Source organism: Mytilus californianus, unplaced genomic scaffold (assembly GCF_021869535.1).
Source record: "Mytilus californianus isolate M0D057914Y unplaced genomic scaffold, xbMytCali1.0.p SCAF_3, whole genome shotgun sequence".
Classification (NCBI taxonomy): domain Eukaryota; kingdom Metazoa; phylum Mollusca; class Bivalvia; order Mytilida; family Mytilidae; genus Mytilus; species Mytilus californianus.
Window position 1 is genome coordinate 57,041,798 of NW_026262679.1, and position 12,986 is coordinate 57,054,783.

Here is a 12,986-nt window from a genome sequence, read left to right on the forward strand (position 1 = left end):
CAATTATTCTGACTTAATATCTCTTTTTGTTCATTTTGAATTTGAATGCAATGATATTTTGTAGGGTGATCTTGATGATGACTTTAGTAAACCTTTGTTTGGAAGACCTGATAAAAGTTCAAAGCTGACTTACAGCTCTGAGTCTGGAGAAGACAAAAGTGCTTCTGGATCTGGAAACAATTCAAGGTAATTTTCACTGGCATTTCATTAACTGACATGCTTCAATGACTTTGGTGAAGTAGCCGTATATTGTCTGGTTACTTTTTTCTGACGCTGAAACCTCCAAGATATTGCATGATGAGGATGCATTCCTTAAGGAGCAGTAGAATGAACTGATTTGTCAATTCCTTCGGATGAGCTGGAAATCAAAAACCTAATACAATATTTTTCATCTTCTACCTCTATCACTGAAATAAATAAATGATCTTCAAAAAATCAGAAAAAAAAGATGCTTCCAAAAAATAATAATTCATTTGACACATATAGCAAAATTAAGGGATATGAATTTGGATAAATATGCAAATTGAACATGAACGATGTTGATGTTTTCATCTTGTTTTATCCATTTATTAAAGTGAATCAGGTTCAGAGTCTGGATCTGGCTCCAGTAAATCTGACTCCTCATCGGAATCAGGAAGTAGTTCTGAGAGTAATTCTAAATCTGAGAGTGAATCAGACAATCACAATGGGCATAATGATAGACAAGATGTCCCTATGCCTTACGATACTGACTCTCAGCAGAGTAGTCCTGGGAAAAGAGGAAGGCCTCATCGACAGAGCAACACTGAACTTAAAGAAGTAAGTAATTGAAAAGTGGAAAACCTTGTTTTGGGTTGTTGGTTGTGGGTTCAAACCAAAAGGATTCAAATTTCAATTTGATGTTTTTTCTTGTAAGCTCTTATAGGCCTGATTTGATATACCAATCGAACAATAAAATTTTATTTTTCATGTAAGTGTATATGTTTGGCTTTAATGGTTCTATACATTTCTTAATTTCTAAATTGATATGCTGTTCATAGTGCATTGTCTATGGACTAGCAAGACAACAAAATTTAAAGTATTGTAAATCTGCTAACATTTGATCAATCTTACTACAAGAAAGGTGTTTCGAACTACAGAATTTTTTGCACAAATTTGGCTTGAAACTAAAACTACAGGTTTAAAATACCAAAAATGAGACAGAAGGTTAGTAACATGATACGTTGAAAGTGTTGTTTATGGTTTCTCCCTTTCCTAGTTAGATATTAGAATTAAATGCTAAGACTGATAGGCCAGATATCCTAATGTTTGCTGCTATGTTACCATGTCTTTCTGCAAGCATTTGTTGCCTGTGAATAGACATGTTAAAGATCTGGTTTATGTTTAGTAAACATCGATAACATACTTAATTGATGAATCATTCTCTAGGAGAACTTTTATGGAACCAAAAAACCAACAGAAAAAACAGCCTTTATTTGAAAAAAAAATTGCTTTTAATAGATGGAAACTTGATTAGTGAACTGCAATTTGAATCCCATACTTAACTTATTAAACCTGGATTCAATTATATATATTTTTTAAGCTGTTGATTTGGCACTCATTCATGTATGTTAAACCTTTTTCTTATTTAGATCTTAAGAGAAAATCCTGATTTGTTTGGTCTACGTAGATCTGGTAGACAGAGGCAGGAACCAGTGCGATACAATGCACAGGTATGTCAGAATTTGTTTTTCCAGATCATTTTAGGGCAGCTATATGGTGAAGTGGTCTTTAAGATATGGATATTGTAGACTTGTGATTCATATAAAGAAGTTGACCACTAGATTTTTGTTATTTATGGTCATATGATAGACAAGACAATAAAGTTACACAAAACTGGTTTTAAGTAGTACATACTTCTGTGAAAAGGGGACGTTCAACGTAAACTTACTTAAACTGTATATTTGAAATAACGGGAAATCTTAAAAACTTGAATATATTCAGCCGTGTTAGTATATAGTATATACTGGTAGTACAACAATCTTCATGAATACATAAGTCAATGCAATGAGCTGTTAATGATCATGCTGTTATGTGTGAATATGTAGTTCATCCTAATCTCCTTTCAGCAATTGTCAAGATGAGGAACAGCAATAAAAGTTCGTTTGATATATTGATTTTTTCACAATATTTCATTGTAGTATTGTTCCATGTACATTCACCAAATATCCTTTCATTTCCAATGTACGGTCCTGAATGATATTCATAAAAAGTACTTTCATTACAGGACTCTGATGAGGAGAGTGAGCCTAGAAGCCGGAAAGGGAGAAGGAGGAAAAAGTAGGTTTTAAATAGTTGAATTCCATCATTGGCCATATCTCTAAACCTTACTAGCTGTTGTTTAAACTATTCCTAGAGAAACGCAAGCAAAAATTTTTAAGATATAACCAGTGGCGGATGATGGGGGGTTCCGGGGGATGGAACCCCCCTTTTTTTTTACGATCAATGCATTTGAATGGGGACATATAGTTGGAAACCCCCCCCCCCCCCCCCTTTATCCTGGGTTAGGAACCCCCCCCATTTATAAATGGCTGGATCTGCCCCTGATAACATCGAAATAAAACATAAGCATGTAAGAAATAAACACAAATTGTTTTAAAAAAAAGGTTGTTCAGTGGAAAGTTGTAGTAGGAAAAATTTTCTAAAAGGAAGAGTTGGTTTCTTACATTACAAACATCTCTGCTATGCCATTTGTTCCATATGTACCTATGATTGTTGTTGTCTGAAAGATTAGATTTGAAGATCAACAGAAATTAATCAGATGAAAATTAATGTAAAGATAAAATAAAATATTTGATCAACCACCAAGTAAATGTGCCATCTGATAATTAATTAATATAATAAGTGCTTTCCATCTTGCATGTATATGTTTTTTTTACAACAATATCCACTTGAAATACTGTAAATTCTGAAATTTGTGTTTCCATTTATTATTGGTTGTTGAACAATGGACATAATGGGAGATTAATAGTATTACGATTTCAAGGGGCCTTGGTGGCCGAGTGGTCTAAGTACTCCAATTTCTGTATCCCTAGCCTGTCAACACTGATGTTGGGATTTCGAACCCCGAACATTGCAGGTGCATTCAACATCAATCGTAATTTACTAGGAGAGTCAGTTTTCCTACTGAATGTCAGTGGTTCTCTCCAGGCACTCTGGCTTCCTCCACCAATAAAAGAATGACCACCACGAAATACCCAATAGTACTGAAAGTGGTGTTAAACACCAATCAATTAATATATTTCTGGTAATGCTCCATAAAGATAATGCTATCAGGAAATAGGATGCAACTTTTTTTTTGTTGCTATACTAAACCTATAAAAACCGCGCATGCATGTCTAAATATACAGAAACAGGACAAACTGATACTTTGAAATAATGTATTTTTTCTTGTAATTTGAAGTTCTGGTGATTGGAATGAGAGTGGCGGTAGTAATGAAAGCAGTAGTGGAAGTGAAGATTATCATCCTCCAAGAGCCGTTCAGTCTAGGTGAGTAGTATTGATTAACTGTACTTTTACCTTCGGGCGTATTCTATGTGTGTTGTTAGAAAAAAAAATAATCAGCAATTGCTAAATCAAAACTACAAATATCCAAGAAGTAAAGTAACGTAAACAAATGAATGGTCAACAATTATATTACTTTAATGTAAACAAATTGAATGACATATTGTTCTTACATTATCAGTTGTGAATTTATTAGAGTATTGTCTGTCAGTATAATTAATACAATTTCTATTTTATTATTAAATAAAATTAGAGATGTATATTTCTACAGACCAGTTAGAAGAGCAGTAAAGGGAAGACGTTCTGGTAAATCTGGGAAGACAAAATCTGCAGGAAGACCCAAGACAGGACATCTGTCTGATTCTGATTCGTGGAGTGAGGATGATGCTAGGAAATTTGAGACCAGAAACGCCTCCAAGAAAGTCAGGTATTGATTAGAAATTGGGCAGTAACTTAAATTCTTTTGGTTGATAATGACTGAGAACTGTTTGTGAAAATTTCTGTTTTTACTTCTGTTAAGATACTTGTATAGAATATAAGTTATATAGTTTTTTGAGAAGTAAGGAACAAAACTTTAAAACTTGCTAATTGTTCAGTATGTTTTATAGCTACACAGAAGATAGAAATGTTTTTTTCAGTCTAAAGGGCACTTGATAAAAATCGAAATAATAATTTACAGGAGACATCTTTATTGTGACTAGTGGATACATTTGTCAGCTGTATCTTTCATATACAATGAAACCTGTATAAGCCAAACACATTTGGGATGGAATATTTTCAGGTTAGGCTGGTGTTTTAAAATGTCCTGATTATAGAGTTCAATAGACATCCTTTTAGGTTGAGAATGTTTCACTATACAGGAAGTCCTGATGATAGTTTTAAAAAAGGAGCATTTTGTACTGAATGATTAATAATAAACTAGCTGATCACTATCAATTGGCAGTAAACACCTAGTTTTTAACAGGACTTGCTCAAATAAGAATTTTCTAATGTTCAGGAGGTCAATATATTAAGGTTTCATTTGTCATGTATGTAATTTTGTCAATTTCCAATTTCTTTGAATTTTGCATGTTCAGTCAAGCCCAGGGCTTCCAAAATTTCCTGACGACAGCCGGACATTTTTCAAAGAAATATTTTGACGGTCAATGATCAGCTGGATACTTAAATGTAACTGAGAGGATGCATAAATTGATATATGTGTCTAAATAATTAGTAGTGTTATATGCAATAAAATTATTTATAACTGTTTTGTTTTCTTCATTCTAAAAATAAATAAAATATTATCCTCGGTATTGTGTCATTTTTCTGTGTATCGTAATACAGTAACCATCAATGCATCAATCAGCCTCAGTACCTGACTGTTCTCATGTTTTTTGTTTCTGTTTATATAATCTATCTTCTCTCTGTGAGTACTTAACACTTTGTAAATTAAGGGTATCTTATTTGAAACTGTTGATGTTGGCTTTAATTGCAGTACAAGTCAACTTGATCATCAATACACGTGATACTTTTCTTTTTGTGTATTGATTACCTGACCAGTGACTTTTACAACTGATGCAGTATTTATAGATAACATTGAGGAGGCCCAATGAAGGATATTGTTTTAAACCGTGTAAAATCTACTGAACAGTAATAACATTTTTCTTTGTACAATTTCCCAACCTGATTTAGAAAATAAGAAGAATAAATAAAAACATACTCAGTTGATAAATAATTTAAACTAATTTTCAGTTCACCAGCTTTGAGGTATGATAAGTACAAAATTAAATGTTTTTGCGTAGCCAGATCAGTTGATTCCCACGGCGGGACTTAACTTTACGTCGGACATCACCTCTTTCTCTATAATATGGGAAATTGTCTGAATAAATTCGGAGCAGGCATTGTTCTCTTGATGTAATTTAGAAGTGATCACGGCACCATTTAACTTAGTTAAATCATTTATTGACTGAAATTTGTCCATTGGTAAATTTTATTCAGCAATAAAGTAAGCATTACGGAACAAGGTGCACATTGCGTTGTCAGTCTTTTCATGAACTTTCTCAAATACTGATACAATTGGATTACTTTTGGAAGCTGTCTCTAATTTAAGAGCTTGAACGTGGTCATTGCTATTAGCATGCTCTACAACGGCTGACTTTCGAAAAGTTATTTTTAAGTTTATGTTTTTGTCAAATCTTAACCATAAAAACAGTTGTAACCATTTATGAATAAAGCTTCTAGCATTTTTAGCAGATTTCGAATTTTGATCGGAATCGTCACGTTTACGTTTGCCCATGATGGCAGATTTGTAAAGTTCAATTTGAGACAAAGTCTTTATAACAGTCGGAGATTGTCATGATTGGATATTCTTCTTTATGATTTCAATTATAAAAACAGTTTTTAATATGAAAACAAGAATAGAGAACGCCCCCCTTATTTATTGGACAACTCAGCTATTCTCGGTGTTTTTCCTATATATTTCAATAAATTTTCCCCTTTAGAGTACCCCACTATTTAACAGATGTACAGTGTTAAATAAAATAATATATATCATACTTATTCATTTATAAATATCCTTATTTGAAGAATAACTTTTAAATATCAGGATACTTTTTTAAACTGAATGCTCATTTAAAATAATATCTATAAAGCGTAATTAAATAGGATGTTGTTCCATACATGCTTACATGTTTGACCTCGTTTACCTGATCACCTTTATGTACAGTGTTATGCATCGTTAATTCTATTGATAAAGACAAGCTAAGGACACCTCATCAAAGGTTACAAACCTGTAATCAGTGAATGATTTATGGCTTCAATATACCTTATTGAAGGGATAAATGTTTGACAGCTTGTTGTTATTTAAATAAAAGAAAACATGTTTTTTCTACTTTTTATTGATGTACACAAGCTAAAGACCAAGCGGTACATTTATGTACCCAGAGGATTAGACTAACTGAGACACTTCAAAGTATCTGAAATATGCTGCATCTGTTTTATTAAACCCAATTATGACCGAAATATCTCTGTGAAATAGATTGCCACAATTATAAACTAAAATGCTCAAACGGACATGACCAAAGCCCCAAACGGACATTTTTATCGATCGATAGTTGGTAAAAATTGAAATGACCGTTTTATGAAAATGCCTTGAATAACAAAAAGTGGCAAACCAATTCTATTTGACCGTTTGAGGCTGAGAGCAGCCAGACTTTTTATGAAAGTTTCGGTCAAGTCCGGAATATATGACCGTTTTGGAAGCCCTGGTCAAGCCATGAACTCTTACTGCAAGTGTTTTGCTTTTATATGAAAACAAATAAGTAAAACCAACAGATAGATTTATCTTAAACAATATGGAAATTAATAATTCATTTGTGGGTAACACATTAAAAAAAACTTTACCCTGCTGCAGGTTTGACCTTCCTGTCAGATACAACATTTCTATTGAATTCAAAATTAAGGAAACATGAATTTTAAAATATCTGATATTTTTGTGATATAATAGAATGGGGTTCCTTGATATTTTTGTGATATAATAGAACAGGGTTCCTTGATATTGTTGTGATATAATAGAACTGGGTTCCTTGATATTGTTGTGATATAATAGAACTGGGTTCCTTGATATTTTTTTGACATAATAGAATGAGGTTCCTTGATATTTTTGTGATATAATAGAACGGGGTTCCATGATATTTTTGTGATATAATAGAACGGAGTTCCTTGATATTTTTACTTGTTAACCCTTAAATGCAGAAGTTCTTTGGACAATGTGAAGTCAAATCTTTACTTTGGTACAGTCTAAACAGTACTCAATAACAAAATAATTATGCTCTGAACTATGACCCTACATAAAAATCCTTTATATGGGTCATGAGGCTCCACAGTACTACAGTATTTCAACTATATGGTTTCCATTAAAAACTGTTAATATATAAGTAACAAACCTAAGCTGCTTAGAAATGGGCATATATCAGTACATGTTCAGCTGGGCCTTCAGTTGATACAAAAAATAAATTGAAATAAATTCATTTTCAAGAACCTTCCCAATGCATGAATATACAAGAGACCACTTGGCAGTGTAAAATTTATAAACACAAAAAAAATATTCTATGTTTAAGGCAAAGTATAAGGGCTTTGAGATGTCCCCTTTGTTTACCTGCAATCTTTGATAGGAGCTGTCTCATTGTCTCTCCATTTTAATATAAATTGTTGCATTATTGTAAAATTACAGGCAAAAGCCTCGTTATAGATCTTATAGGAGGAAACAGTCCAGGAGAGGGGTCTGGTAAGGGATATTTTCAAATCTCTTACAGTTAAAACATAATGCTTATGTTATTTCAGATTTTATTTTACTTATCTAAGAAAGCTTTGCAGGACTAACATTATTTTAGTTGTGAATTTTGTTTAATATTTTGCTTCATGTGTAAGTTTTTCTAAGTGTGCAATACGTTTAACAGTGAAAGAGATGTACTTCCATAAGAAACTCTTTTAAGTTTTCTGTGGAAAGCATTCAAGCAATACGAAATATAGTAAGTTTTTATGGTTTTCAAAGATAAAAGTGATACCTTGATTCTCACCTTGTGTCAAAATCTTGGAAAAACTTTCGCTGTTTAATCAATACTCCATTTTAATTGTTATTTTAGTGAGTTTTAGTTTATTTCTCTGTGCTAGCACTTTTATCAACACAAAAAGTCATATGCTACAATTTTCAAACATATTCAAAATGTAACTTTGGAAATGGGTGGATTGTGCGGGGGTAAAGCTAAACATTGCTTAACTGATTTTGCCTACTTTCTTATATTTGCTTTTCCCTTATTTAGTAAAAGTTGAGCTTAAAGGCCAGAAGGGGGATAAAGACGCCTTCAAGCTCCAGTTTACTAAATTTATTATTATTATGCATGTTGCCTTTGTTAAGCTTTAGGGAGGTTGCTTTTCTTTAGAATTTCATAAATTTTCCTGCACTATTTTCTCAAACAAAAGTATCCTTCCTTGGCTTAACTTATGCAAAGGCAGTTAATGCACTTTGGAAACCTGTTGCATTTGACTTTTTAAGACCCTCATTGCAATTAAATATTCAGATATTATTGTTTATGGCAATAAATGTATCTGTCATTTTATGCTTTAATTTATTACACCCCCATTACTGCATTCAGTTTTTAATTTGATTTTGTAACTTTATGACCTCAGTTTTACATATTTTGCCATATCTACACTATTATAACCAATTTATATGACTGTAAATTGGAAACACCATACTTGCTTATAGTATACAGTGTGCTGCTATATTGCAATCACTTAAAATATAAACAAATGCTTTATGAGGAGGTTGATATTCTCATTATTACATTAAATAATAATTTAAACCCAAAATTTATAATTGTGCTATCAGTTATGCCATTCCATGTGTTAACAGTAAATGCATATAAAACCAAGCACATGTAAAATAGAATATGAATATTCTAATTATAAATTAAAGCCCAAAAAGTACACCGAATATAAGATTATAACTCACACATTTCTAGTTCTCAGATGTGGTATCTGTAGAAAGAAAGACTTCAGTGTCTTTATTCTGTGACAGGATATGCTTTATAAATAGTCCTTGATTTTTTTATGTGAGCATATCCTTGATGATTTTTCGTGGTAAATTGGCAGAGGTATGAATTAGTAAAAATTATTGATCTGTCTTCAGTTACAAGGAAGAATCGGACGATGTGACAGATTCTGATGATATTGTAGAAGTTGCACAAGAAGAAGAGGATGCTGAAGCTGAAAATAGAGAGACTGTTGAAAGAGTTTATAAAACAAGAATGGGAAAGAAATTAGGTGAGATACCCATTTAGCAAGTAGAACAGTTGAACATGTATAACTTACAATGTAGAAAAGTATACATGGCTAACACGGTGTGGGTTAAATGTGCAAAATAGAGAAGGTAAATAAAAAAGACAAAATGACACAAAAACTTGAGAAATATGTATCAAAGTGTGCATTGTAGTGGAAATACGTGATTATTGCTGATCATATGATATCACAAAATGTACAGACCTAAGGAGACTTCTGTATACATGTATGTGCAACATACATTATACATGTATGTGCAACATACATTTTTACACTGGACATTTAGCTACCATAGGCAGTCACAAAAAAAAAAGGCAAACCAATGCATAACATGGAAAATATGTAAAAAATAAAACTCAAGTTCGATATATGAGAACTCAATTCCAGTATGACACATATTGTAAATCAACAAATTTCCTACATGGAAATTTGTGTATGCGACTATTGGTAGAAATATAGCTCAAATATAAATCTTTGCCAAAAAGTTGAAAATGCATGCAAAATAAGATTATCACATAAGTTGGCTAGAAAGTGCTGAATGCAGTTAAATGAATCAGCAAAAATAAGTTTGTATCAGTAATACAATTTCTTCATTCTGACAAGACATGTGTACAAGATATATACAGAAGTACAGTTCAATTTTGAAGCATGTTAAAATTTCAGGTTTCTCTGCACTGAAAATTAAAACTCTGCATTGTTTGATGAAATGAAGGAAACATAAAATTGCATATTCTTTTATGAAATTAAACATACTGGTATTTCTTGGAAAAAACAAAATTTCCTTAACATGTTGAAAGGATTTTGATACTTTGGGATATTAAGTATAAATGTGTAGATTAACTCTTTATTGATATAAAAGAAACAGTATTTGAATTTTACAAATTGTATGTCCATAGCAACTGGAAGCAGAACAACCATATACAATGTATTGGAGAATGGTGATCCAAATGATGGCTGTGATCCTAGCATCAATGAAGTTGAACAGCAGTTTCTTATCAAATGGAAGAACTGGGCAAATATTCACAATACTTGGGAAACTTATGAAAATCTCAAAGAACAAAAAGTTAATGGATTGAAGAAATTAGAAAATTATCTGAAAAATTTAAATGAAATCAATGATTGGTAAGAAAAACTTCAGAATTTTTATATGATCTGTGCTGTCTTAGATATGACAATTTTGAAACAAAAATAATCTTTTTGTCAGTGAGAAAGAAAACAATTTTTCTAGAAGTAATGACAATTTAATTTCAAATGTGTTTTGGTTACTTAAAGTATGGAACAAATACCAATTTGTGGACTAAGGGAGATAATGAAGAATTTATTCACCTATAAAAAAATAATGTAATATATTTGTTTTACTGTCCTATTAAAATCTTATAGTAATCTGACATTTACCGAATTTCAAACATTGCATAAGCTAATAGATACTGGTCATTAGCAAATATAGTTTCATCAGAATTTGGGAAGAATAGACTACGTTGTTTAAAAAATGAATTCTTAATCAACTACTTTACAGACAAAACACAACATATTTAAGCTTTTTTCATATAAGAGGAAAAGAATATAAACATTAAAAGAGTCTACTTTCCATTTTTCTAGGAAGAGAGCAGCTTCTCCTGAGGACGTAGAATATTATGAACTACAGAAGGAAATGATGGAAGATTTATATGAACAATACATTAATGCAGAGAGAATCATTGGTAATAAAATGTTCAATAAATAGTCTGTTTGTCTGATAATCAAGATAGATTTGAAAACAATGAAAAGGATGCATGTTACAATAAACTGAATGAAAACAATAGGACATTAACCAAGGTCCCGGAATTTACTAAATCAAGATAGATTTAAAAACAAGAGGAAAAGAATGAATGTAACAATAAACTGAATGAAAATAATAGGATATTAACCAAGGTCCCAGAATGTACTTATAAAATATCAAATATGTTATTTACAGGTAAAACTATTACCAATATTTTCAATAAGATAAAGATACCTTAAGCATCTAACTAAATTTGATGTGGTATTAGGGTTACTATTTTGCATCTGAACTATAAGCAATAAAGTCAAGGTTGTAGAAGGAAAACTATTGGTATGAAGGACAAACTTGCATGCATTTAACCTCTGGACGAAAAGTTTATGCATTGAAATATAGAAAATAACCTGTGAAATATCCATGTTTACTGTATGTAGTGGACTTCTATTGAAATAAATCATTTGCCTCATCAGCAATAGTCTTTTGAATCTGATTTACACATTGGGGAATATGATATTTTAACATATACAGCAAGCTTAAATATATCTAATCTGTGTCCATAGTGATTTCAAAAGCTGATAAAGATGTTTAATATTCATGTGTGAAGTATAAATTTGCCTATTGTAGCTCATTCCAATCAGAAAATGGCCAATGAGAACAATGGTTACCCTGACTACTTTGTGAAATGGCAGGGGTTACCATACTCAGACTGTACATGGGAGGATGGTGAACTATTGGCTCGTAGATTTCAATCCGTTATTGATGAATATCATGCCAGAAACAAGTCTCAGAAAACTCCATCAAAGTTAACCAAAGTAAGTTCTGTCATCTTGTTCATGCAGATTCAGTCAACTGTGGATGCATTTATTTTGGTGGATTTAGAAAAACTTATATTTTCATCGATTTGTCAGTCTGTATACAACCCTTTAAAAAAATGTGTTCATTGTTGAACATTTTAATTCTTGGTGTAACTTGACCCACAAAATCCACGAAAATTGGTATCCCACGAATTAAAATGAATCCACAGTAGCTAAATCATTTTAGTTCTATTATTTACTAGGTAGATTATGAATTGTTTTGTAGATATGATAAGTATAGAAACCAACTTGTTTCAATGCTTTTATATGCATCATTTTGCATGAATTGGTTTGCTAATCATGACAGTTCTAATGCCAACAATTGGTAGTAAACAAAGCTAATACTGTTTCATGGACCACCAAAAAAATGAAGAAATCTAAATTCTTTGTACTTTTTACATTCTCAAATAGGAAAGCTGTAATTAGCGAAATGGTAAACTTTATATATGTTGAAAGATACAAATTATTATTTAGTTACGTTCATATTAGTATTTTGCTTGATGTTCATGTTTTTCATGAGTAAGAAGTCATTATAAATAGTTAAAATGTTTGTAGTAATGAGAAAAATCTGTTGTCATAAAAAACTTTGACGAGCAGATTAATTAAATATATTAGAGAAATATAAAAGAATTATAAAAAATATATTGCATGTTTTTGTTGTTGTAGTGTTTAAAGTACAGACCAAAGTATCAGCCATTTAAAGACCAGCCATCATGTATTGGTGGAGTGGATAATTTAGATTTACGAGATTATCAATTAGAAGGAGTTAATTGGTTGATGCATGCTTGGTCAAAGTAAGTTCAGACAAAACTGTAAACCAAATACTGTGTGAAGAGGTAACTTGTGTAAAACGAACTGGTGTATCAGTATATTGAAAATTGTTGCTATGTTCCCAAATTTATTGGGCGGGGGGTGGGAGTCACTGAAATTGATTCAATTTGGGTGTAGCATTTTCCTTACAGTTTTGTAAGAATTATAAGTAAAATGGAAATTTGTATTTTATTGGTAGTCCTGGTCTTAATAAAGTGCCTCCCAT

The 12,986-nt window shown here is 31.6% G+C and overlaps 1 protein-coding gene across 2 annotated transcripts in view; it reads left to right on the forward strand.

The window, feature by feature from the left end:
• Nucleotides 1-12,986, forward strand: part of LOC127733012 (chromodomain-helicase-DNA-binding protein 1-like) — a 50,473-nt gene that overhangs the window by 11,625 nt on the left and 25,862 nt on the right. The window contains exons 2-13 of one of the 2 annotated variants that reach the window (XM_052242259.1): nucleotides 65-186; nucleotides 576-798; nucleotides 1,611-1,691; nucleotides 2,246-2,298; nucleotides 3,422-3,508; nucleotides 3,795-3,950; nucleotides 7,734-7,787; nucleotides 9,192-9,325; nucleotides 10,237-10,462; nucleotides 10,940-11,040; nucleotides 11,721-11,908; nucleotides 12,617-12,744. In XM_052242259.1, the coding sequence (XP_052098219.1) occupies nucleotides 65-186; nucleotides 576-798; nucleotides 1,611-1,691; nucleotides 2,246-2,298; nucleotides 3,422-3,508; nucleotides 3,795-3,950; nucleotides 7,734-7,787; nucleotides 9,192-9,325; nucleotides 10,237-10,462; nucleotides 10,940-11,040; nucleotides 11,721-11,908; nucleotides 12,617-12,744 (1,553 nt within the window). The remainder of the gene's footprint in view (nucleotides 1-64; nucleotides 187-575; nucleotides 799-1,610; nucleotides 1,692-2,245; nucleotides 2,299-3,421; nucleotides 3,509-3,794; nucleotides 3,951-7,733; nucleotides 7,788-9,191; nucleotides 9,326-10,236; nucleotides 10,463-10,939; nucleotides 11,041-11,720; nucleotides 11,909-12,616; nucleotides 12,745-12,986) is intronic. The other variant, XM_052242260.1, reaches the window with a different exon arrangement.